This window comes from Onychomys torridus, chromosome 20 (assembly GCF_903995425.1).
Source record: "Onychomys torridus chromosome 20, mOncTor1.1, whole genome shotgun sequence".
Lineage (NCBI taxonomy): Eukaryota > Metazoa > Chordata > Mammalia > Rodentia > Cricetidae > Onychomys > Onychomys torridus.
The window spans coordinates 29174188-29202104 of NC_050462.1; the positions used below are offsets into that span (position 1 = coordinate 29174188).

The following is a 27917-nucleotide window of genomic DNA, read 5'->3' on the forward strand; positions in this document are numbered from 1 at the left end:
CTAAATTATTGTAGTACTTCTCTTATTCTGAGAGCTAAAAGTAAATTTCTACTTTCCATGAAGTTTTAATGCTGAGTCCTAGGTATAATTTTTTATTTTTTACATTTCTTGCTGAATCATATAGTACACTTTGTCTCTTGTCCACTATATCTGGGACAATGAAAGGTAATTGAAATACTAGACATGCAATGTTTCTACTATCCTACATGCTTCATATATGTACTAAATTCAATTTATTTTTATTGTTTGACAATTATAAATATATGTATACACACACATATATATGCATACATACACACACACACACACACACACACACACACACACACACACTAGTAATTCTCACCCCCATTTCCCTGCCCTATCTCCCTCAATAGAAGATTTTTCCATCACCTTTTTTTAGAATATTCAAATAAATAAAAAAATAGAATATGAAGAAACAAACAACCCAACCAAATTAAAAAGGGGGGGCTATGGAACTGGAAAGGCATTTCTCAAATCAGTAAAACAGCTAAGAAATCACTTTTAAATTTCCAACATTTTTAACCATCATGGAAATGCAAGTTACAAATAGTTTGAGATTCCACCTTACCCTAGTCAGAATAGCTGTTGTCAAGAAAATAAGCATCAAATGCTGATGAGATTGTAGGGAATAATAGGTGTGGTAGCATTGTCAACTATATGGCCACTGTGGAAATCAATGTGGAGATGTCTCAAAAATTGTCATAGGACCCATATATACCACCCCTTGACATAAAGCTAAAAGTCTCTGTATCTTACTACACAGACACTTGTTAACTCATATTCCCTCATTCTATATTCATGATAGGAAATGGAACCAGTGTAGCTGTCCATGATATGTCCACTTATGATATGTCTATACAATAGACTTTTATTCAAATATAAAGAAAATGCAAATTGTGAGTTTTAACATACAAACGTTTGCTTGCTATGAGCTTATAATACATATGCAGGCAACTGAAGCCATATTAGTGCACTGCCGAAACAAGGAAATTGCAAATAACAAGAGCTAAGGGGAGTATAAGATACAAATACTGGCTGGGGCACAGTGGATGTTCTCAAGAGTAGATGGCCAAGTTGGTTTCTGCAAAGAAATAACCTATAGGTGGAGGTGAGTTACAGCTTAACTGGATCTGGAAAACAGTCTCCAGAGGCAGAGAGAATGTTTGTGAAGGCTCCCGAGCAGGACTAATTAGTTTGTATTACAGAGTGACTGCTGAATTACAATGTGCTAGGGGGAAAAGGATATGAATATGCCTTGAGTGACAGCTAGAAGGAAAGCTATTATGGTACTTTATAAGGCAGAGTAAAGCTTTGAATTTTACTTAGGAAGATTAAGAGAAACCTAAAAGATGGTTACTTGTGATGGAATGGGATAGGTATTCTCCTCAACTTACAAAGCTCATTGTAGCCTGAAAACTGTGAGCTCAAAAACACGTCAAAGTCAGCTGCCTTACTGGGCATCAATATCACACCTGTGAGCACACTGTACCCTATTGCCTGTTTGCAAAGAAGATCTCATAGCTCTCTGGGAGATGCAGCTTCTGGCTAATGCCTAGCAGCACCAAAAGCATCCTTTGCATATCCCCTGCCCTGGAAAGATCAGAATCTGAACAGCAAAGGACAGTTTCTGCTGGGTAGCTATCACTTTTACATTGATATCATGTCAAAAAAATTGAGGTAAACTATCGTAAATCAAGGGTCTCTCTGTGTAAGTTACATTTCCAAAACTGTTCACAGTATGAAGGATGTGACTGCAAAGGGCCATGATGTAAAAGTGAAGAGACTAACTGGAAATTTGGTGAGGAGTGATAAAAAGAAGTAGGAAGAAGCAGCTGACTTGGATTGCATTTTGAAAGACTTAGTAGGACTAGCTAAAAGTTGGATACTTTCTGGGAGAGTGATTAAAATATGGATTTTTCTGCCCCATTTGTTTTCTTTAGTCCTTCAACCACATGAACATGAATCCTCGACGCATGTCTCAGTGGCTATTTTCATTTTTAGACTGCACAGTTTATTCCTTTGCTCCTTTCAACCTGGATTGTAAAATTGCCAAATACCAGATTAGCCAGGCAGTGGTAGTGCATGCCTGTAATCCCGGCACTCGGGAGGCAGAGGCAAGTGGATCTCTGTGAGTTCAAGGCCAGCCTGGGCTACAGGGTGAGTTCCAGGACAGGCTCCAAAGCTACACAGAGAAATCCTGTCTTGAAAAACCAAAAAAAAATAAAAATAAAAATAAATGCAAACTACTAGATTTAGACACCTGACAAAATCCAACCTTTGCTTTAATTCACACTGCTTACTTTGACCTCTCTATTAGACACTAATGGACTAAACTCACTTTTAAAAATTTAAAAAGAAATGTCTTCAGTATAAATTTTAATACAATGCACTTTTATATCAGCAATGTTTCATGTGTTTCATTATATTCTTATCACATCCCCTACCTTTGTAACACCACTGCAAGTCACCTGAAGAGTGAAGGATGGGTATATGGAAAGTATAGTATGTGGTGATTCCCTTTTCTCTAACACCTGTCAAATGATTGTGTTACTATCTCATAGATGTTTCTGTTGACATAGTCACATTTATAACACAGGCGATTTCAATTTCAAATTGTTGTGACTGTTAAGAGCTTCTTCTGCTGAACGTCCTATCATCTCTTCAATTCTCTACCTTTTAATGTCAGTTATTTCTGCTCATAAAATGAGTAAAGATCATAATAAATTTACAATACTCATTTCTTTATGGGGATAATTGAGTTATGAAAGTGGTATAAAATATGCTATGTTGTATGTGAAGTTAGACTGCGTGAAAACCTTTAACTATCATAACTTAACATCATATTTATAGAATTCTGGATATACAGTTAGTGAGAAAGAATATTATGAAGCATATATCAGTGTTCCAGTAGGGATGGCAATTAAGCAAGTGTCCTGGTGAGATTTCGTAAACTTGAAACAAACCATAGTCACTTGGGAAGAAGGAACCTCAGTGAGAAAATCCATCTTCCAAACTGGACTATGGGTAAGGCTGTGAGAATTTTCCTTGATTAATGATTACTTTGAGAGAGTTCACACATGGAAGAAGTACCTCTAATTGGCAGGTGATCCTGAGTTGTGAAAGAAAGGAGGTTAAGCAAGACATGAGGAGCTGGGCAGTTAGTGTTCCTCCATGGTTTATGCTTCAGTTCTTGCCTTCAGGTTCCTACCCCACTTCTTGATTCCCTGTTCTCAATTTCTCAGTGACAGACTATTATCTGGAAGTGAAAAATGAAATAAACCCTTTCTTCCCCAAGTTGGTTTTGGCTATGGTGTTTTATCACAGCAATATTAGCCTAACTATGATACTAAGAAAAATCTATAAAACACTTACAAAAATTACCCTGAGCCCAATACTATTCCAATTCTGTGTAGGTTTTTAAAGTATATTTAAATATTATATATGCATATATTCATATGCAAAATATGTGTTATATTTAATTTATACCAGTTAATAACAATTCACAGTTTATTATAAATTTTTTTAGGTGTACTCTTTCTTCTAGCCAAGACTAGCCACAATCATGCAGTTCCCTATCTTCCCACCGAAGTTGTGGGATTCACAGGTTTACACCACCACAACCCATTTATAAGTGAATTCTGATTGAGAAGTTTGCAAATGTATTATTGACATTTTCCTAGTCTGAATTTCCTGGTAATAATGCTTATTCTTTCCACATTGCAGAAAGGACTGACAGAGGAGAGCATTTCCTCACGTTCAGGCTCACTGAAGAGAAAACGTGTGCAGTCAGTCAGAATTTGTTTCACAGGCAAATTTTTGCAGACTCTGTAATTTTCTGACATCATTACTGTTCTGGATCTAAATCGCTGCTTCTCCATTTCTGATAAATAAGAATAGTATCACATCCTCGTGGATTTGTGGTGAAGTTTAAGTCAGGGAATGAATATCAATGTTGCAACATGGAGGATTTCAGTAGATAACCTCTAACAGATGATATTTTAAAAGATGATACTGCCATTATAAAGTCATAAATCATGACTATTATTATCTCAAATGATTAACAACACCTATAAAACATGTCAGGTGGCTTTCAGGAAGGGCTCTTCCATAAGCAGGAATAGTTAGAATGAAAAAAAGACGTGTGGTGTCACACTCAAAAGGCCACGAATCAAGAATTAAACCTCTCTCACTCATGGTGGGAAAGCATGAGAATGGAAAAATTCTGCCTTTAGAGGACATAATTTTATCATTTATAAAATTCTCTGATAATATTTCATAATTGTGTCATATACAAAGTACTGTATAATGTGTTTTGTTAGTTTTATTTAGACATATTATGACAATAGCCTAAGTATTATTATTGCCATTAATGATGACTGTTTTACATGGAATTGCGTCCTTAAATCTTTTAAGACAATACTCTTCATCAATCACTCCTTGAATGGTTTGGAGAAGGCTGTGTAAGACATGACAGATGCAGTTACCATAGTGAAAACACCAGCCCAATCTTGAAAAGAGTCATGTGAGGTAGGTTCGATTATTTCATCTCCATTATGTAGAATGGAAAATTGAAGTTCAAAATCCTTAAGTAGGCTGCTAGAAGTCACATGACCAATCATTGGTGGCAAGCAATGATTATTAGAGCCATGATCTAAAAACTCGAGACCTAGTACATTCAGTTGAGGCAGGTCCAAGCCCCTCTTCCCTGCACCAAGGCTGTGTGAAGCATCTCTGCATAGGCACTGGGCTCCAAAAGAGCCAGCTCACGCACTAGGGACGGGTTCCAATTCCACTGCCTGGAGCCCCCCAAACAGTTCAAGCTAGACAACTGTCTCACCTGTGGTTGCTGTGTGAAATGAATGGAAAATTTCTTAATAATAATAATAATACAACAACAAAAAGGAACTTGAGACCATGTTTCTAAACAGTAATGGCAGGCTCTGTGTACTCTCTACCTCTTGCCAGTGGGCTATATCATCTCACATCTATAACATTCAGTTTAAAGGAAGAAATTTAAGTTTCAAGGTGTGTAGAGAATCTGTTTGGGTGATGTGGTATACCCACAAGTGCTTCCTGTAAAGCTGTTAGCAGGTACATTGCAATTGGAAAAAGCTTTGTTTTTAATGTTGTACACAAATGCAGTGGAATATTATTCAAGCATAAAGAAGGAGGCAAAAGAATGTACTTGGGGTAAAGAAGGTAAGTAAAATACGCCAGGCATAGAAAAAGAACATTGTTTTTTCTTCATTATACACACACACACACACACACACACAAACTGATCTCATAGAACAAGAGAAGAGTCATATATTAGTGGCAATGATGGGGGTGGGTGTTCCTAGTTTTGGGAATTATTGCTCAGAAACACAGAATTTCTTTTAGGAGACCTAAGGTTTAGTATAAGATGGTGGTTACATGTGATAATAATAGATTGCATGCAAAATACTGTTCAGGGAGTATGAAGTATGCTCATGACACAAATGGTAACTATGTGTGAAAAAGCATATGTTAATTAGCTGTGCTTAAGTCACTCCATATGCAAAATGATCATATACATGGAAATGTATGTAATTTTAAAAATTAAGGAATTATGACCAAAGAATTCTGTGTGATATATAGGTAAATTCAATATCAATATAGAGTTATCTGGAATGTTAATGAAGATTAAGAATGCTGAATCAGAAACATATTTTCTAATGGAGTCCACTAAATTTTCATTTGCTGAATGTTTCATCACAAATAAGCAACATAAGTTGGCTGTGACTTGCAGTAATAGGCTGGATGAATACCTAAGTATAGATATTCATGATATTCATTTTCATTGGCATTCATATTTGATTTAAAAATGACTGATGTCTTTGCAAAATATATTTGAAATGCACAGATGTGCTGAGTGTGATATATTTAAAGCTCCATGTTTTTCTTATATTGTTGAAATGTGGATTTGGATTTGGGGCATCAAAATTTTTGAATAGCCAGTTGGGGACTTTGGAGCAAGAAACAACAGACTCTCCTGACCCAGGTACAAAGGCTTAAATGCACTGTCACTGAAATCAGGGATACTGACCAGGGATGTTGCAAGTCCCTCAAATGAAATCTAATAATTAAAATTTGGATTTAATCAGTATATGACATCTCAGAGAAAAGTATTTATATTCTTTCAAACAAAAAAATTAACAATTGTAATTCTTGTCTTTATTTTTAGAAAGCCATAATTCAATACATTAATAAAATATTTCACTGCAGTCTTGACTCCATAATAATTATAGCAAGTCTTGCTTCTTATTCTTAAAATTTCTTACTTGCTTTAAATCTGACAACCTGTCAAAAGAATGGGACTAGCAGCCATTATTCTTCCCTTGGTCGGGTCTTTACTGAGAAGACAGAGAATAAAATTAGACTCATCCTAGTGACTGACAGAGCTCTAATTGATGAGCCAAGTCCCCTCACAGGAAAAATGGCCTTCTTTGGTAACTGTGCAGTTGTCTGCATATTTATAGATAAAATATATAATTATGTATTTAATGTACATAGTGTAGAATGAATGCACAAAATACAAAGCAGCAAATATTAATACACTAATTATATAAATAGCTATTTTTATCTACAAACTCATAGGAATTTAATATAACATTTACTTTGTAAATGGTATACTTACAAAAACCCTTCCTGGTTTGCACTGTACTAGACTATAGAATAAATAAATAAATTACTTTTGTTATTATTTTAATCTCTACTAACTGTTGAAGGAAACCAGACTAGGAAATTCTGAACAACTTGTCTAAAGTCATAACGCGTTGGTAAATGGTTCAGCTGGGATTGCAGCACACATGTGGATGCTCTGGAGGCCAGCCTCTTTAACCAGTATGATATACTTTAGCCCAAATATGAGAACAAAAAATTGACTGCCAGCACCTTGAGTCCAACAGTTATTTTAAGGGACATCTTGTGCTAATGACGGTAGCTGAGTGCCAGAGCAAACAGGGCAGTAGGATGAAAGAACCGGACATGAGACAGTCGGGGCACCTCAATTCCATCTTGCCCTTGACAAGACGTAAGCTAATCTTTGAAGGCCTCCGTTTCTGAGCGAATAGGACCCGACGCACAAGGAGAAGGTTTCCCCCCAGACTACGCTTTTGTGCAGAATTCTAGTCCTGTAAGCTTCAAAGAGAAACATTCTCAAATGGCCATTTAACTTCATATGACCCCCCTCAATGTGAAGAGGTGTGAACACAGGGCTACTGAGGCCACCTCACCTGTAAATGAACGGAGCCACCGTGGCAGTGTTGGGGTGACTATGCTGCTGTTGCTGGGGGAGCTGGACTGCTCCGTTGCCAGTGCTCTGTCCACAGGCACTAGAAGGTGATGCATGGCCAGCTTCCCTCCCATCCTGAGGAGCAGAGAGGCCATGGGTGTTCGCTTTCTCCGTGGTGCTGGGCTTGGGGAAGGCCTGGGAAGGGCTCCCCTTGGTAGTCCTGAATTTTTCAGACTCTTTGCTTGCTGCACTGCCGGGTGAAATAGTTTGCTTTGCCGTGGGTACCTTTGAGCCTGGCTTTGGAATCCCACTGGATGATGGAATTAAACTCTCTTTCTTGGCGGCGGCGGCCTTGCTGCCCTTTGGGATCAAGCTTGCGATTTTAGAGGTCTTTTTCGGAGCCGTCTCCGTCACCTGGTCCTTCTCTTCCTTTCCCGCCTTTTCAGGGCAGGCTTTATTTTTGTCCCTGTTTTTTTCCTCCTTTTCTTTTGGCTGCAGCAAAGACTTTTTATTGCTGAGGTTTTTGCTTCCTGCTTTCGGAGGGGCTAATTTAGGCGACACTTTGGGACTGGTGGAGCCACCGCTGTTCAGACCACTATTAAACCCTTCCATTTCTCCAGATTCAGAAAAGGCATCATCATCCTTCCCACCATCACTAGGTCCTGAACTGGTAGACTGAGGGGGGCGCAACGCAGTCCGGGCATTGACCAGCTTGAACTTTTCAAGCATCGATTTCTGTCCCGAGGGAGTGCTTTTGACCCCTTCTGTGACAGGGGGCTTCAGTCTGTCTGAAGATGGAGTGGGGGAGGTGGCGGGGCTTGACTGCTTCACCGTCAGCATGGTGGAGGTGGCACTGTGCTTGACATTCATGGACTTGCTGCGCCAGGGCTTGCTGGCATTTGGGGAAGGGATGGCAGAGGCCGGGGGTTGACCAGCAGTGCTGGGAGGCTGTGTGTTTCCATTTATACCTGAAGATGGTTGAGGTCCTTTGGAGGAATCTGTACATAATTTAAAAAAAAATGGGAAAGGTTGATTTGTCTTGGTCACTTATTAAACATTGCTACACATTTATGTTTTTCCCCCTTCCTGTAAAAATGTAGTTATTTGTGTGTTTGTGTGTGCAAGTGCATGTGAATGCAGGTGTTGGCAGAGGCCAGAAGAGGGCGTCAGAGTCCCTGGATCTAGAGTTGTAGGTGGTTGTCAACCAGCCAAGGTTCTGGGAGTCAGACTTAACGTCTTCCTTCTCAAGAGTGTTATGTTACGCTTGGCCAGTGAGCCATCTCTCCAGCCCCATTTATTTCTTAAATATAGGTACATATTTATTCTGAACTGAAAAGCAACATATTATGTAGCATTAATTACTTCTGTGATATGATTTTCTTTGTACTTTGTATACTCTTTGGAAAGTATCAATTTCAGGAAGAAAATTAAACACATACTCAAGTTACTCTTACCAAATGAATATATCAGTCCTCAGAATTTATATATTTGAAGATAAATAAAACAATATCCCTCCCCCTAAGAAACTCTTTGTTATCCAATCACCACCACAGTTCATTCTAATAAATGAATATTCTCCATTGCTTATGAAATAGAGAATTTTTAACGTTATAAGGATATTAGCTACTTGTTATATGAATAATGATGTAGCCCTTTAATTTATCTGTATTTTTAAACAAAACTAACCACTAAAGTTATATTTTGTGGTGTGTGTGTGTGTGTGTGTGTGTGTGTGTGTGTTTATCTGTCTGTGGTATAAGACTGAACACAGGATCTTGTGATTAGGGCAAACAATTTAAGGATACATCTCTACTATTTTTATCTTTGTGTGTATGTGTGCATGTACACAGGTGTCTTCTAGAGTTGCTCCCTCAACTTTTAATTTGTTCTGAGACAGGATCTTTCTTTGTGTTTCTGCTTCTCCATGGTGAGCTCTAGGCTAGCCAGGTTGTGAGTTTTCCGGGGATTTTTCTGTCTCTGCCCCACTTCCTCCTTTCTTCTAACTGTAGAAATGGTAGGATTACAGATGTGTGCTACTGCATTTGGCTTTCTATGTGGATTCCAAAATCTAAACTCAGGTCTTCAGAATTGCACTGCGAGTCCTTTTAGGTACTAAGATATATCCCCAGCTTTAAACTCTATTTCTACTTTTATTTATGATCATCCTGAGATGTGGTTGTCTATTATCATCCTCACTTTACAGATTCCCCAGGGACCCTCTAGTATCTGGATGTTCAGCATACATTTACATGTTTACTAATTTTAAGAAATTACTGTCATGCTATTCTTCCTTTTCTTGAAATATTAATCAAATTGATTTAATTCCCGCTATCTACAGAAACTAGTCTAATCATATCATCTGTTAGTATTTACTGAGTAGCTTCTGGATTCAATCCTACACAGTATAATCCTGTTAGAACAAAGAAAAGAGATATAAGAGGATGTCACTGTATGGTGACTCAGGTTAAACATCAGATGAACAGGGTGTGTAGAAGAAATGGTAGAGATTATGAGAGTTGACTGAGATCACACAGGGCTGCCCAATAAAGTCAGGACAAATGATATAAATGGGGGGGGGCGGTTATAGGTGCTCCAGGCAAAAGGAGTATTCATGAGATTTCATTAAGGAAGTATACATTTTTCCATTTATAAAGATTTATATACATATATTAGCACACACATTTGGAAAAAATGAAGTCACACAAAATTCAAGCCTGTTTTGCTGGGAATACAGTTCTGAGGGACAGGATAGTATCATCTTGACTTCACCAAACTCTCTCACATTGGCATCAAAATCTATTAGTGTCATTGCCCATTCTACAAGGAAAATAATGTTAATATTGCTAACATAACCATTCTATATATACGCCTATACTGAAGATTCCTTAACTTCATTATTTCACAAAACCCCTATGAGGTGGGAAGGGCTTATGTTTCTAGTTTAGTAAACTCAGTGAGTCTAAGTAAATGGTTCAATGGTTTGCAACGAACGAGGATTCCTGCACTGTATAACTCTGTAATTGTCTTTCTTTGAGTACTTGGTGTTTGTAGCATGGTAGACCTTATAGTTTAATGTGACCATGTGCTCTCTGGGGATCTTACTGCCTGTGTGCTTTGATTTAACAGTCCTTCCAATTCTTTCAATTCTAATAGTCTGCACATCCAACAAGCTTCCAAATACTGTAATTGCTACAGGTCACAGACCATGTTTGGAGTAGACAGGATTGAATTCCTATATTGACCTTGTGGTTTTTTAATTATACCATCCATGTTGTTAAATTAGTTAATGTTCCATAATTATGCAGTATTCATATTATTGGTTCTCTGCAGTTTGAGAACCTTGTTCAGGTCTAAGGTCAGCTGGGTATTGAGCAGTGACAATGAGTTACCGAGAACAAATCAAGCATATTAAGATTTCTAAAATCTCTTTTCATTTTAGACAAGAAATTAGTCTGGTTCCACTCTATATTTGCAACTTTTTTAACAAGTCAAAAATGTCCTGGCTGTGAAGACTGGAGCATTGTAGTGAGGATGAGAATTGGTGGAAAAGAAAGAGTCAGAAAGCTTTTGAAATGACTGGTAGACAAGTTATGATGCTCCTTTCTTAGAAAACAGAAAACAAGCAGAGTGCCTTAACTAAATAGACCATACAAGTTCAAGTACAGAAGAGGAATTCCAACACAGCTACACTCAGAATGAGACATGGGGGACTCTATGTTATAGAATTCACACACAACACAGTAATGGTCATAGCAACAGCTGTAAAATTGGCTTCAGTTTAGTACACACATCTAAGACACTTTCCCATGCCCACCTCTAAGTCCGTCCCCAGTCTGTCTTTTTATAGCAGCAATAAGGAGCCTTGGATTTCTTTGAAAGGACAAATCAGAGATCACTCAGTGTCAGAAAGATGTCCAGATGAATAAAATCTCCCCAGACACTTCATGATAGACTGCACATCCAAAGCAGCTGAAATGGCAGCATATGTACCTTCGACAGAGTGAGTGAAGTGGGAACCAGAGGCTCTGCCAATCACATCTTCAATACTAAGAATCCTGTACCCAGTAACATGCCTCTGAAGGCTGATTAAGTCAGCTTCTCATCCAAAATAAGTCTTTATATATATATATATATATATATATATATATATATATATATATATATATATATATATATATATGAACAGATACCTCTTATGAAATTTAAGGGCATTCAAACAGTGCACCTGTGCCTTTCATTTTTATGGCCTTTCTTTGTTTGCATTGATAACCTTTTATCTCTGGTCTCCAAATGACAGTTTTCTCTTAATCTTCCCCTTCTTCCATCTAGATACCAAGCATCACCAATTCTACCATAATCACTAAATAGGTCAATGAATTATTCTAAATATGTTGTGAGATGTTTAAACATGGTATCATATTAACACCCATAATAACCAAACAGGCACAAAAGTGTTCCTTTGCTAGAAATAAGAAAATGAATGCTTCATAAGAGAAAGCAACTTGTTCTCAATAACATACTCAGCAAGACTCAGAAAAGCCCAAAACATTAGACCAGATTTGACTCCAATACTTGGAGGATTTAAATTCTGATGGTATTTCTCATGGAGAAGCTAAATGGGTATCTGTTTGAATTATGTTTGTCTTTTTCCTCACTGAGCAGAATTTGATCATGAATAATGTAAGAGACTCTACCCAGTACACTACTCTATTATCTTTGACAGCCTGCTTAAACACATTGGTTATACTTAATATGAAAATATACCCTAATTCAGGTTTATAAGACATATAAACTTACACAGTCAATGTTTGGCTTCCTCACCTTGCAACCAACAGTGTCAACAATTCAGGAGAAATTACGTTCTTCTTCTAAACTTAATATGTTGAGGTAAATATGGTGGCCACCACAGACATGGGAAAATTAGGAACAGGCCACTGCTGAACTTCAGTGCTTTAGCACTTAGATGCAATAGCTGATGATGCTACCAGCTTCAGATGCAACCCAGAAAACATCCTGAATTTGTACATCTATTTTTCACTGCTGTGTCTTAGATAGAAGAAAACTAAATTTTTGTATGATGTTTATTCTTTTACTTTACATTCCAACCACAGTGTCCCCTCCATCCTCTCCTTCCATTCCCCCACCTCCATCGATCCCCCACTCCCTCAATCCACTCCTCCTCCATTTCTGTTCAGAAAGGGGCAGGCCTCCAATGGGTGTCAACAAAGCATGTCATATCAAGTTAAGATAAGACTAAGCTGCTCTCCTTGTATTAAGGCTGGGCAAGGCAACCCAGTATGAGGAATAGGTTTCTAAAAGCCAGCCAAAGTGTTAGGGACAGGCACTGCTGTGGAGTTCTACAAGTAGCCCAAGCTACATAATTGTCACACATATATAGAGGGCCTAGGTTGGTCCCATGCAGCCTCCCTAGCTGTTGGTCCAGACTTGTATGCTCCTATGAGCCCAGGTTAGTTGTTTCTATAGGTTCCCTTGTGATGACCTTGACCCCCACAGCCCCCCCCCCCTCCCGACACACACATCTCCCTCCTCTTATACAATCCTTTCTCCTGCACTGAAACAGGATTCTCTAAGCTTGGTGGATCAGTGGAACCAAGCTGAAGACCCAGACATAAATCTACACACCTATGAACACCTGATTTTGGACAAAAAAAAAAGGCCATAATTATACAATGGAAAAAAGAAAGCATCTTCAACAAGTAGTGCTGGTATAACTGGATGTCAATATGTAGAAGACTGCAAATAGATCCTTATCTCTCACCCTGCACAAAACATAAGTTCAAGTGGATCAAATACCTCAACATAAATCCAGCAACACTGAATCTAATAGAAGAAAAAGTGGGAAATAGCCTTGAACAAATTGGCACAGGAGACAACTTTCTGAATAGAACACCAGTAGCACAGAAACTGAAATCAACAATTAATAAATGGGACCTCCTGAAACTGAAAAGCTTCTGTAAGGCTAAGGGCTGTCAATAGGACAAAACAGCAGTCTATGGAATGGGAAAAGATCTTTACCAACCTCACCTTTGACAGAGGGCTGATCTCCAAATTAGAGAAATAACTCAAGAAACTGGAAATCAAAAACAAAAACAAAAACAAACCAAATTAGCCAATCAAAAATGGGGTACAGATCTAAACAGAATTTTCAACAGAAGAATCTCAAATGGCTGAGATAGACTTGAAGAAATTTTCAATATCCTTAGCCATCAGGGAAATGCAAATCAAATCTATGAGATTCCATCTTAAACCTGTCAGAATTGCTAAGATCAATAACACAAATGACAGCTCATGTTAGGATGTGGAGCAAGGGGAACACTCCTCCATTGTTGGTAGGAAATCAATATGGCCATTTCTCAGAAAATCGGGAATCAATCTACCTCAAGACCCAGCTACTCTTGGGCATATATCCAAAGTAAGATCAATCATACTACAAGGACACTTGCTCAACTATGTTCAGAGCAACATTATTTGTAATAGCCAGAACCTGGAAACAACCTAAATAGTCCATAACCAAAGAATGGATTAAGAAAATGTGCATTTACACAGTGGAGTATTATTCAATTGTTAAAAACAATGACATCAGGAATTTGCAGGCAAATGAATGGAACTAGGAAAAAAAATCATTCTGAGTGAGGTAACCCAGACCCAGAAAGGCCAACATGGCATGTCCTCACTTGTAAGTGGATATTAGCTGTAAAGTAAAAGATAACCAAGTTATAAGCCACAGCCCCAGAGAGGCTATGTAACAAGGAGGTCCCAAAGATGGATTCCCCAAGGAAGGGGAAATAGAAGAGATTTCCTGGGTAGACTAGGGACAGTTGGGGATGGGAACATGAGGGGTTGGGTTGGAGGGTGGATAGAGGAGAGTATTGAAAGTGATGTCTTCATACAGGTGACATTTGGGGGTCAGATAGAAACCTGGTGCAAGGGAAACTCCCACAAATCTGCAAGGATGACCCCAGCTAAGACTCCTGGCAATAGTGCATACAGTAGCCTAGCTGGCCATCTCCTGTGATCAGACTGGTGACCGCTCCAATTGTGATCAGAGAGTCTTTAATTCAGTAACTGATGGAAACAGATACAGAGACACACAAAAAACAAACTTTTAATTAAGAAATATATAAGGCGATAATGACGATGACAATATCAGCATTCTTTGAAAAGTGTTCCTGGCAGAGCAGGCAAAGTGTTGGATAATACTGATAGCCTTGGATACAGGACACCCTAAGCACAATAATTCTTGTGGAAGGGAAGAAAGAATGGAGTTATGGGCTCTAATAAGATTGGTAATAATTAATATATGAAATGCCAATTTGTTTCACAGTACCATGTGTTTCAAAGCACCTTTGAAAAATGTGAAAAGTCAAAAAGGACAACCAAGATGGAAATGTAGTCTGTTGCCTCCCTTGTGTCACAGCGTGCCACCTTGCAAAGGCAATTGCTTGTGAAATGTTCCAGTCATCAATTTTATAATGACTCAACAGAAACCTAGGATGCTATTACAGAGACACTGTCCTCTCTGCACATGTTTTCGTGTACCCTTTGCAAAGTCAGAGCGTTGCTTTGTGGAGGGGTGACATTTGGAGATGTTTGTATTCACCAACCAGTTTTTATTATCTTCAGTAATAAATGAAACACCTCAGTACACACATACAAAACAAGCAACATATTTCACTAATAATGCTTAGTGATATTATCTCATACATACTCATAGTTGGGCTAAGAGTTGAAATCTCCTCAGATTTCAGAAATTATTGTATTGATATCATATTTTAGATAAACCAAGAGTCATGGTAAACACAATGAAATTATCAGTATTTAGATAATAATTAAATAATATGCATTGAAATAAAAATTAAACATATGCATTGAGGCTGGCCTTGTAGAGGACCCAGATTAGGTTCTCTGAACCCACATGGCTACTCAAAGCTATCTGTAATTCCAGTTCCAGGATTTCCAATGCCTTCTGGCTTCCACAGGAACAAGGCATGCATGTGAGGTGTATATACACATAGGCAAATGCACACACACAAACACATACATACGCGCGCACACACACACACACACACACACACACACACACACACACCAAAAAAAAAAAAATCTTAAAACATATAGATTATCTAGGAGAGAAAAGAAAAGCAATTTAGCTCCTTATAGAAATTTAACAAGAATTAGGAAACAAAAGAGCCAAAAAAAAATGTGTTTAAGAGTAGAATATCTTATGCTCCCTGTTAGTAAGCATCTGAAATTCAATAGCTAATACACAACTCACATTAACTGTAATGGCTTACAACACTGAGTCAAAATGATGCTAGATCTTCAGCATCCATCCTGCTAATTCCAAATTGGGCATAAATAAAAGTAAAAAGGTTCCATATTAGAAGATGCTTGATGCTGTCCTCTTCAGTAAAGGTACATGTTTAGTATAAGAACCATTTGAGAGAGGCAATGAGATTGTAGTAACATTCCCCTGGGTACTGAGGTATAGTCCTTAGCAACATGGAAAAACAGCTCTCTGAGGAAATGTGTCAGGCAACCCAGGTTGAGTAGTTCAGTACTCTGAAATGTAGCTCACAACTGGGTCACAAATGAAACAAGGGAGATTACATTTCCAGTAGATAGCTAGTATTCTCTTTCAAATGCATTCCACAGATTTTGTAAAACAAAACTAATTTATTAATGGTTCTCAAAACACATAAAATGTATGCTCAGGAGACACAGCATGATTTTCACAGGATCCAGTTCATAGTCATTAGGTGTGTGGTTTTCTTCAGAGGATGCATCTGTCTAAAGAACTTTTTCTGGAGTGCATGGGCTCTGGTAAATGCTGATATCACCCAGCAATCCTCATTGTCAGCTTTTGAAAGGCAGGTGATCAGGAAGAGAAAGTGAAGGTGATTCTGAGAAGCTTAACAAAAGAAATTTTCTTCATTTCACCATTTGTTCTGAGAGATTTGCTCAAACATTCTATTTCAGTTGAACAGTGAGATGGCATTGCATTCTATTCTTAACATGTCTATCACAGCCATCTCTGCAAGTGATAATTTATGACAATATGCACTTATACTTTAATTTATCTGCTAAAATGAGCACACATGTCTTGGGAAATGTCTTAGCATTAAAATGGTATTGGGTATTGAAGTGAGAGTTATGTTTCTTTACTGATCTCATTTGATATCACATCATTTGGAATTCACCATGTATCCTTCTACCCTCAATTAGACCAACTAATACTACTGTGCTTTGAATAGTTTGTTTTTCTTCAATATGGAAGTAAAATTGTTCTCATCAATAAATCTTCATTACAATTTACAAATTCTAGAGATTTCTGAATTTCTAATTTGGCTAACTCTCCAAACAAAACATGTCTCTTTTTTATTTTGAGATATTGTAATTTTGAAGACTTGAAAGGCAACCACAGGTTCCAGCCATGCTAGGCTCTATTACTGAACTATACTCTTTGCTCTAAAAAATGGATCTTCTTAAACGATCATAGAATAGTATAATAAATTCAACCTCTCAAGCTACCTCTGAGCAATAATTCTAAGCATTTTGTTCATCCTGTTTAATAATTCCTTTAAACTAGTAAACACAATTTGAATACTAAATGAAACATTTTAAAGTATTCAGATTAAGTGTTCTAATTTCTAATAACTAAGAATAATTGTATTTATAACTATAATAATCAAATAATATACCCAGAATTCTCTCATTATAAAATTATAACCTTTGAAAATTCTTTTATAATTGTCATCTTTCTTGGTCATACCTAAGATCAGAAACTATTTTATGATAAAGACCAATTTATTCACTGATGAAATATTCTTTTAAAATTTAATTTTTTAATTTCCCGTTTGGCTGTTGTCTCCTGAAGATCTGCTCTTCTCTGAAGAGGAAATGGAGGGTATAGTAATTTGAATGTCATTGTCCCCCATAAGTTCATAGGGAATGGCACTATTAGGAAGTGTGGCCTTGCTGGAATAGCAATAGCCTAGGTGGAAGAGGTGTGTCACTGTGGAGGCAGACTTTGAGATCTCATACGTGCTCAAAGCCATGCCCAGTGGCTCAGACCACTTCCTTTTGCCTGCTCAAGATTTTGAACTCTCAGCTTCCTCTCCAGTATCATGTCTGCCTGTGTACTACCATGTCTCACCACGGTGAGAATGGACTGAATTTCTAGACTGAAAGCCACCCAATTAAATGTTTTCCTTTATAAGAGTTGCCATGGTCATAGTGTCTCCTCACAGCAATAGAAACCCTAATTAAGACAGAAGTTGGTATCAGGGTCTGGAATATTGCTGTGATAGGCTGGACTATGTTTTTGTTTGGAATGATATGGACTTTGGGAGTTTGGGTTAGGAACATAGTGGAATGCTTTCTGCTGCTTAATGGGCTAATTGGAGCATGGAAGACAGAGTTCTAATAGTTATTTGAACTGTGGGGACCTGGCTGGAGAGGCTTCAGAGGAGAAGAATTTTAGTATGTTGCCTAGAGATCTTTCTTGTAATATTTTGGTGAAGAATGTGGCTGCCTGAGGCTTAAGTGAATAGTTGTGGATTAGTTCAATTGGCAGAGGAAACCTCAAAACAGCCTAGTATATACTCTGTCGTGTGGTTATTAGTGGTAACTGTAGAGAAGATTTATAATGAAAAGGAGCAAGCTGACCAAGTTAAAATACAAAATGAAAAATTTGAGGAGGAAAAGGAGCACCGGGAAGTAGAATGGAGCTAAACTCTGTGTTTAAGGAGATAAACAGATTAAGAAATGGAATAAAGGATGTGGTGACCTCAGGGTAAGATCCTACCCGAATAAGTTTCCAACTTGTGAAAAAGAATGAAAAGAAAAGCTTAGAACTGGGTATGATGGTACATGCCTTTAATTTCAGCACTTCAGAGGCAGAGGCTGGTGGATCTCTGAGTTTGAGGCCAGCATGGTCTACAGAGCAAGTTCCAGAATGGTCAAGCTTAGGCAGTGAAGATAACCATCAAACACAGAAAGGTGGTAAGATGTAATTGAAAGATCTTTGTGCAAGACCAGTCTGGTCTACAGATTCAGTTTCAGGACAGCCAGCATAGGCAGTGAAGAAAACCACTAAAAACAGAAAGCTGGTGAAGATGTAATTAAATGATGGGGTCATGTTCCAGCCACAACAAGCAGCAGAACTTGCTAGCTTCAGCCACATGGTTCAGGTTTTTATGATAGAAGAAATGGACTGTGGAATATTCCTCCATGATTAAGGAAAGCTGCTGAGGCTAGGCATGTGTCAGAGTTGTCCCTATGGATGTCCAGAGAGGTTATTGTGTGAAGGAGTGAAGGAGAAGCCTGGACTGCCTTGGAGGTCCCAAGATGTTACAGATGCCAGAGTTGTGGGATACCTGTAGGAGAGAGCTGCTAACAGGCAGTGGAATCAGATCAAAAGAAACTAGTGTAGTAGAATATTATTTTAAGGTGTATTATTTTTGTTTATGTTATATTTGTCTAACTCTGTGAAGCTGTGTTACTGTGCCTGTCTAATAGACCTGATGGTCTAATAAAGAGCTGAATGGCCAATAGTGAGGCAGGGGAGAGAAATAGGTGGAACTTGCAGGCAGAGCAGATAAATGGAAGGAGAAATCTGGGAAGGAAAAATCAGATTGAGGAACCAGAGAAGAAGGTGGACTCCAGGGGCTAGCCACCCAGTTTCACAGCAAGCCATGGAGTAGAGTAAGATGTACAGAAGTAAGAGAAGAGGAAAAGCACAGAGGCAAAAAATTGGATAATTTAAAGTTAAGAAAAGCTGGCAAGAAACTAAGCCAAGCTAAGGTTGGGCATTGATAAGTAATAATAAGCTTCTGTGTGTGAATTTATCTAGGAGCTGGGTGGTGGTCCCCTCAAAAGAGTAAAATACCACCAACAACAAAACAGTGTGTTACAGTCAACAAAACTGAAAGGAGTCGGAGAACTAAAGAGAGTTTTTATATCAGATATGGATACAGAGTTTGGAGTTTGCCCAGCTGGTTTTTGATCTTGCTTTGGTCCAGTATTTCCTAACTGTGCTCCCTTCCCTACATTTTGGAATGGTAAAGTATATCCTGTGGCATTACATGTTGGAAGTATGTGATCTGTTTTTTGATTTTGATTTTATAGGGGATTACAGTTAAGAGATTATATGAATCTCAGAAGAGACTTTGAACTTGGTGCTTTAAAACACTGTTGAGACTGTGATAAATTATCAGAACTTTGAAGCTAGACTAAATGCATTTTGCATTATGCCGTGGTTACAAGCTGATGGAGTACAGGGAGTAGAATGTGGTCATCTGAATATAATTGGCCACCATAAACTCATAGGGAGTGGCACTATTAAGAGATGTGGCTTTGCTGGAGTTGGCGTGGCCTTATTGGAGGAAGTATGTCACTGTGGAGGCAGGCTTTGAAATCTCATATATGCTCAAGCCATACCCAGTGACTCATACCACTTCCTGTTGCCTGCACAAGATGTAGAAAGCTCACTACCACTGTCCAGCTACCATACCTCACTGTGATGATAATAGACAAAAACTATGAACTGTAAGCTGCTACACAATTACATGTTTTCCTTTGTAAGAACTACCATAGTCATGGTGTTTCTTCATAGCAATAGAAACCCTAATTAAGACAGAAGGGGAGTGGGGGGGGGGGGGAGAGGGGATGTGTGTGTTTGTAGGGCAGGGGGACGGGAATTCATAGAGGGAGGGAAACTGTGGTGGGGATGTATTGTATGAAATAAGAATCTATTTTCAGTAAAAATAAGCAACTCAAATAATTTAAATATTTATCTGTCTTGAATGAGAATGGCCTTCTGAGGCTCACATATTTGAATGTTTGGTACCAAGCTGGTGAAACTATTTGAGAAGGATTAGTAGGTATGCCACTGGGGGTGGGTTTGGAGGTCTCAAAAGCCCATGCTATTACCAATGAGCTCCTTCTGCCTCTTGCTCTGCCTCCTGGTTGTCCTCTCAATTTGTAGAGCTCAGCTACTGCTTCTGCATCATGCCAGCCTGTCTGCTGCTACCATGCTCCCTTCCATTATGGTCTTGAACTTTTGTCTTCTGAAACTTTAAGCTCTCAGTAAACTCTTTCTTCTCTAAGTTGCCTTGGTCATGGTATCCACAGCAATAAAAAGATAACTAAGATCTGTAAATGCTACAAAATCCATGTGTCAAAGCATTTAAAGTAAAAATCTCAATTGAAAGTTTGCAGCAGTTACTTGGAGGCAGAGTATGTTATAGTTTATTTCAGTGTAATGTTTACAGTTTGTTTCTTGTTCTTTAAGATAATGTATTAGAAATATAAAATAGCACAACTATAAAATGACATTGGATCTAATGACACAAATAACTCTAATAGCTAGTGTGTTGTACATGTAAAACAGACACCGGATGACTGTGTTATATCATGTAAGTCTATCTAAATTTATAGGCAATTTTTTGACACTTTATTCCCACATTGTATGTGTAACAAATGTCTACAAAACTATCAAATGATCTGCAAAGTATAGCTTCCATATTTCCTCATGATTTGGGTTATGAATTACACATTCCTGCCCTAAACTTCCTAAACCAAATGTGATAAGCGACATATGCTTCAAAATGTTTTGAAAATTTCAGTTAGCTTTATTTAAAACTAAGTCATTTCACTACATTCTTACAACTTTTGCTTTCTCTGTTAAGTGACAAGGCCACATATTGCAGCATTGTGTTTGTCTCCATCTTGTGGTGATTAGAAACATTGCTATGTACTTATGTTATATTTCTAGAGATACATAAGAAGTTGAGCATCCTTGAAAAAACACCAGTGCATATCCACCTTTGGAGTTTCACTTTGAGATACAGGAAATAAAGACTTTGAAATAACAAATACATATACTTCATGATATCACTTTATCAAAATTTTTGGATCACTTCTAAATCTCTTTTCTAGTATCAGTTATGTATGAATGTATAGAAACTAATATACTATGGTGTCATGTATATGGCTATACACATATATATGTACAAATATGCATATATGGTAGCATTAGTATTTTAAATAAATAGTGGTAGTCCATTCAACAAAACCCTGTTTGCAAACTTGTTAGCCTCCTCTAGAAATTGATTAGCATATAATTACAGAGGTAGCTTCAACCTATAGAACACTTTCTAAGGTCACAAAATGAGGGAAATACTTATTTTCAACTAGAAATGTCCATTTCCCATTTCCTTTCTTACCAAGAAAAATAAAAGGCTTTAAGGGTATACTTTCATTTAAATGAAAGAAAACCATAGAATGTTCAAAATTATAGAGCCTATAAAAGAAGAGTAATTAAACTTGGGTTTAGAAAGTAGGTGTATGAGTGGTATTAGACATTGTAATAAATAACTGAATCTCCTTTGGATTGATTACTGAAGAGAATGTTTTTTCCTTGTTTTAAAATGTTCTTTGGAATCAGATATGGATTAAGATAACAAATCAGAAAGGGAAAGAGCAAGCAGATTTCATAACATTATGAAAGTCAATAGAGCTCACAATTACACCGGCAATAACTTTCTTATTAAAGTTTTGAACTTGCCTGCTCATTATAAATCATTGAATGCTCAATCACCTGTCTACAAAAGGATACTTTTTGAAGCTTCAGCCTTCAAAATCTATACTATATTTCCTCTCTCCTTCCCACAACTGGACTCAAAAGTGGAGGATATTTCAGGCATTAAGACACATTGCTTTACTATCCAGGGGTTATAATCTTCCAAAATCTGCCTTAGTCAAAGGGAAAGATTCTCACAGAAGTGTCTGGTTCAAGACTGTACATGTCAATTTATGTCTGAGTAAGAGAATGCTGCCTAATTCCCTGCTGACACAAGTGGTAATCATCTAACCTGTACAAAATAGCTCATGCTTGGTTTAACCACTCAAATGAAGCTTTCTAATAGTTCTCCTGAAAAGGCATATGAATAATTTCTTAATTTCATATACTATCCTACATTGGGCAGGGTACTACCAAGAGAAATAGGGCATTTTACTGATTTGGAAAGACTGCTTCAACAGTCACAATATTTATAAAGCACAGCTTTTTGATTTTCCTAGGATTTGGGCATGAGGTGTAAGTTCATTCTATTGAGCCCTAACTCAAATGGGACAAGTTCCAAGAGAGCACCTTTAAAAATGTACACTTCGCATATCATGGAGAACTGGGTGGCTTGTAGATCATGTATAATCTGCCATTCATACACATACTTGTATATTTTCTACCCATTCATTTTATAATTTTATGTTTCTAGTAAGAAATATTTTAAAAGAATATAGATATGGATAATTTGATGTTTAAGGAAAGCTGAGGTCATAATGTTTCCAACTACTGCTGCTTTTAAAAACAGACATGAGGGGTTGGATAGATGGCCCAGTGGTTAAGAACACTGGCTACTCTTCCAGAGGACCCAGATTCAATTCCCAGGACCCACGTGGCAACTCTTAACTGTCTGTAACTCCAGTTCCGGGGGGGTTTGAAACCATGACACAGATATACATGCAGGCATAATACCAATGCACATAAAATAAAAATAAATGAACCATCCAAAGACAAACACCTATCACAAACATATAACCACTGTTTGTTGTGCTTACTGCTTTGAAATGCACCCATAGGCTGTCATCTCACCTACGTGGGAACTGTGTAGCCCAAATTGGCCTCAAACTTGCAGCAAGCTTCCTTCTGTACCCTCTTGAGTACAGAATTAGAGGTATACACTATTCCAGCCTGTTCACTGTATCTCAGCTTCTGTTGGGTCCACCTTAAATGCTCCCCACATTCTTTGTCAGTTATGTTAACTGACATAAGGATTCAAATCAATTCAAGACAGCATTTTGATTTCAGGATATAGTTTCATAAAACAAGAAAGGCATAAGAAAACACTATTTATGTACATGTGGGGTAACTCGTTTTCGGAAACAGATTTTATGCTTGGCTCTATAATTAACAATCTGCTTTAAAATACATGAACTCATTTCCTTGAGATGCTCTGCAGAAAAGAAAGTTCCAGGAGGAAGCTGTAATTCATGATGGGGTGAGGGTTAGGAAACTCCTCTGATATTCCCATCCCCAAGCTGCTCCACTGTTCAACTATCAGCATTGGCGTGTCCATTCACAAAGCATACATTGGACTCGGGGCAGAAGGATGGGACAGATGCACACTTACCTTTTTCATTTCCATTTGTGTAATTGAGAGGCTTGTTTTTGTCAATGCTGTTAAAGCTCTGACTTCTCCTATTCAGATTGGAGGCTCCTTGAGCCTTGTTGCTGCTGCTGGCAGCTGGCACCCTAGAGGGCCCTGGAAGCCTGAAATAGCATGAGAAAAATTACATCATTATTGTACACTTTGAAAACGGAGGAAAAGGGAAGCGCGAGCAAGGAAGAGTTGGTGGGAAACCCACAATACAGGATCGTCTACCACCTACTTAGCAGAAAATGATGGTTTAAGGGACAAACAGCTGGACACAAAGTAAGAGACTGGGAGAAAAAGCTGGTTTTACTTCTCAATAAGCATGCCCCAAAGATAAGAAAACTAAAACAAAGTGGCCTTTAACTATAAAAATATCCATACTCATATGAATAAAAATTTATATTAAAATACATAAAATTATTTGGCAAGAACAACAATGATATTTAACTTTATAGAGTTCCTAGCACATTATTTAGGTATTTGCAGTTGATAAAATTTTCCTTTTAGTGTATGGAACATACAAAATATATATATATATATATATATATATATATATATATATATATATTACAATATATATATATATATATATATATATATATATATATGTAGATAATATAGCTTTGCTTAAGACTTGAAAATTAATGAAAAGAATAAATTATTGAACAAAAGGCAAACAGCAACAATACTTTGACTAGCTAAGCTTAAGCTTGTAAGTTACATTAAAACATGTTGCTAAGACCTCAGTCAAGATCACATTACACATAGCTGGGCTGTCTTACAAAAATGTTTCATTCTCTTGTGAAAAAAGGGACTGAGACACATGTTGGTGATTTTTCACAGGTGGCCACCTTATCACATAGGACAGGATGCTAACCTCAGAGGAAGAAAATCTCTGTGTGTAGAATGGCAGTTGAAATACACCTAGAGTGAAGGGAGTTTCCGTGCATTTTGTGTATGAAGAAGAGCTCATGTGGAAATGTATGCCATCTCTCTCATTACCAGAGCAGCTTGATAGATGCTGGTAGCCTGATATTCTTTCATTAAAACGATCATTAAGTTTCAGTTTGGATCAGTTTACATTTTACTATTTTTTTTTCATGAAAATTTCACTTGTCAGTTATTGCATGAGCTGTACCTAATTTTTAGTTTACATTATGATTGCATTTTCCACATGTATCCTCAGCTCAACCCACATGAAGTAAAACCCAGAACATAAGGGCAAGCATGGACACGACTGAGATGTGACAGGATACTGCCAGCACTGTGGGCGGGTGCTGCCACCGTGTGAATGAGATTGTGTACTGCTCTGAAAATTCCTGTTTGAAAAGAAAGGTGGATTAGTCCAAAAACGTTAAGAAATACAGTGCTGATCTTTTCACAGATTTCTTTTTTTTAATGAAAAGTCTAAAATTTTTTGTAACTGTTACATGTCCAAATTGCCAATCCATTTAGCACAGCAGATTTCAACACATCTCCACTGTACAACCTGATCTGAGAAACACCCCCACCCCCAAATATAAACCTTTTATAGCAGAAGAACTGCAAAATGCAGTGAGCATCAGGAAAATCTAAATACTAAAGCTGCACTGATGTTAGAAACGGTTAAGTTTCAAATTTTTTACTGTACTTTAGAGTTTAAACACATGTGCCTAATAGTCTCTCCAGCTATTCTGTTAGCCTGGTGTTGTGTCGTGCACAAGATTAGAATCTTTTCCAAATGATTCCAGCTTTCAAGTTCTTCTCAAATATCTATACAAGAGGTTGTAACTACAACATCATAACTACAGACACTGGAAATTTACAGTACCACTGACTATTCTCCACAGAGAAAAGTCAAATAATTAATTGGGCCAAATGTCCCAATCCCAATAAATATGAGAGCAATTTCTGTAGACATAACCCATAGTCTTTGAAATTCATTCCAAACTCATGTATAAACAGTTTGTCCTCAAACTTGCCCTGTTTGCAATGAAACTTGACCCATTTCTAGGAAGCAATTAAGATGCATTTTAATTCTTACTGTGACCCATGAAGTTAAGTGATCTTCAGTCCTCAGAAGAACAAATTAAAACAAATTAAAAGATACATTTGCTCTTCTCATTACCCTAATTTGACAGGCAGCCAGAGCTTCCAGATCATTCATCAAAGCAATAAGAAGGGAAATGAGATGGAGGGAAAAAAAAGAAAGAGAAAGAGAGTGTGTGACACAGAAAAGTTCCATTAGAACAAAGGACCTAGAAGATGGCGTACATGCCCACATCTTCACAGGAGTCATGAAGGTACTCACTGTTCACGGCATGTCACTGTCCTCATTATGTAGTAATTTAGGTCTATTGTTGTCATTTTAATTAAGTAATTTTAAAGATGTTCCTCTCCATAATAAGTTTTTACTACTGTAGAATTTCATGTAAAAAAAGAAAAAAACCAAGGCAAGGGAAATACACTAATGTCATTGAGCTACCTTTATTCCTTTATTGATAATGTGAACAACAATAAAGCTCTTCTAATACTTTATGTATCATTATTTTGTTAAAAAAAAAGCACAAATATATATTCATCTTTAAAAACATATGTTTTCAATGCAGGGATTTAAGTTATTATACATAGAATATAATCCTAGGTTAATTTACCCATATAAATCATCCAACCCAATTCTCCTTTAAAGTGCAATAAGTAACATGCCTATTTCAAAATAGTTAAAAATCTTGTTGTGTAACTTTCAGATTCTGTGACCTCAAAAGAGTCAAAGGGCTTTAAGGTCATTTTTTTCCTCACTTACTTTTTAAGTCTAGGACACAGCTTTTGCCAAGTATATCACTGTGCATCACTAAATCTCAATCAAAGCTAGACCTCTAAACCCATTTAATCGGCTAATATACTTGTCCCAAAGTCTCCAGATGGAAATCTACTTGGGAGAACTCAGTGCTTGAAATTTAGTACTCTTAGAAGTGTGTCATATTTTGGAAATGTAAAGTGATTGGACAGAATACCACTGGCAATTACTTGAATATCACTAACAAATAATAGATTAGAGACGTGAACTGACCTAGTAGGCTTTTTCTGACTGGTTGCAATTCCACTCTGATTACACTGAGATGCATATCTGGCTGTCAGACTGTATGAGGAGAAACAGAGAAAGTGAATTAAAGGGATTCTTTGAACATGGAAAGAAAGTGCAAACTTAACAAGAAAGTTATGAGTTAATGAAATGCAATTGAAACACACATAAACATATATAAATAACAAACTTATCAGAAAATTATGGTAATGCAACATATATGCCATGAATTTTGATTATGAATGCCCTATGAAATAACCCCAGCACACCTCTTATAGCAAAAATGTCTCATTGTTGACTTTAAAGTTATGTTGTGATATGTTACACATTATATTTAACAATATTTATCTTATATAATCTTAACTTTCAACTGACTGTGAAAACATTAAAAAACAAACTACAGTTTCATTTATAAGATTCCTTTCTCCAGAACAGTAAAAGGATGAGCAGGAGATGAGAGTCTGGTAAACTCTAATTTGTTCTTTTAAGCCAAATATTTTGAAAAGCAATTTATTAAAAACTGAGTTTATGACTCATACATTATTGTTGATACCTAATACTGCACGATTCAAAAAAGAAGTTTACAATAAATTATTTTTGTTTAAAGAAAGATGTATACCAGAGTTGAAAATTACATAGAGTTAAATTCTAGGGAAAAAAAAATCTTTTAAAAACATCTGATAATTCCCAAACATTCTTGAATTATACTTTATTTTAGTGTGTGTGTGTGTGTGTGTGTGTGTGTGTGTGTGTGCGCGCGCGCGCGCGTGCACGCGCGCGCATGCACACAAAATGATTCATACCATAGCTTATGTGTGACAGCAGAAGATAATTCTGGGATCGGTTCTCTCTTGCCATCTTGTAGGAAAAGAAAGTTGAACTTGGATCTTCTAACATATAAACTAGTGCCTTTATTTACTGATCCATTCCACTAGCCCCACATAATTTTTTAACCTAATACTTTGCTCAAAAAATATAACAAGCCATTACTCGACCCCAAGCTCTGAAGAATAACACTTTATCCATGAAAATACAAATTTGTAGTTTAAATTGATGTTTGCGCTATTAAAAGTTGAAGAGAAAGCATTTAGGAAAAAAATTAGACTCAATAGATCAAAGAATCCATTGGCACACCCATGTAGGCATGGGTAGTAGCCTTTACTTCTTAAGGGAGTTGTACCTATACACAATCACACATGGAGTGCATGAACAGTCATCAGCAGTTACAAGGACCTTAGAATAGCACTGAGGAGCTAGGATTAGCATGAAGGGTTGCTGGAACCTTCTTGCTATTGATCAATTTGCTCTATTGCTGAGCAGAGAGGATCTAGGCAAGAGA

At 37.3% G+C, this 27917-nt stretch overlaps 1 protein-coding gene across 1 annotated transcript in view; it reads right to left on the bottom strand.

The window, feature by feature from the left end:
- The window catches only part of Nav3 (neuron navigator 3), a 762474-nt gene that overhangs the window by 170975 nt on the left and 563582 nt on the right, over positions 1–27917 (bottom strand). The window contains exons 7-9 of the mRNA XM_036169458.1: positions 26567–26635; positions 23494–23633; positions 7281–8277 (exon numbers count right to left, since the gene is read on the bottom strand). Coding sequence (XP_036025351.1) covers positions 7281–8277; positions 23494–23633; positions 26567–26635 — 1206 coding nt within the window. The remainder of the gene's footprint in view (positions 1–7280; positions 8278–23493; positions 23634–26566; positions 26636–27917) is intronic.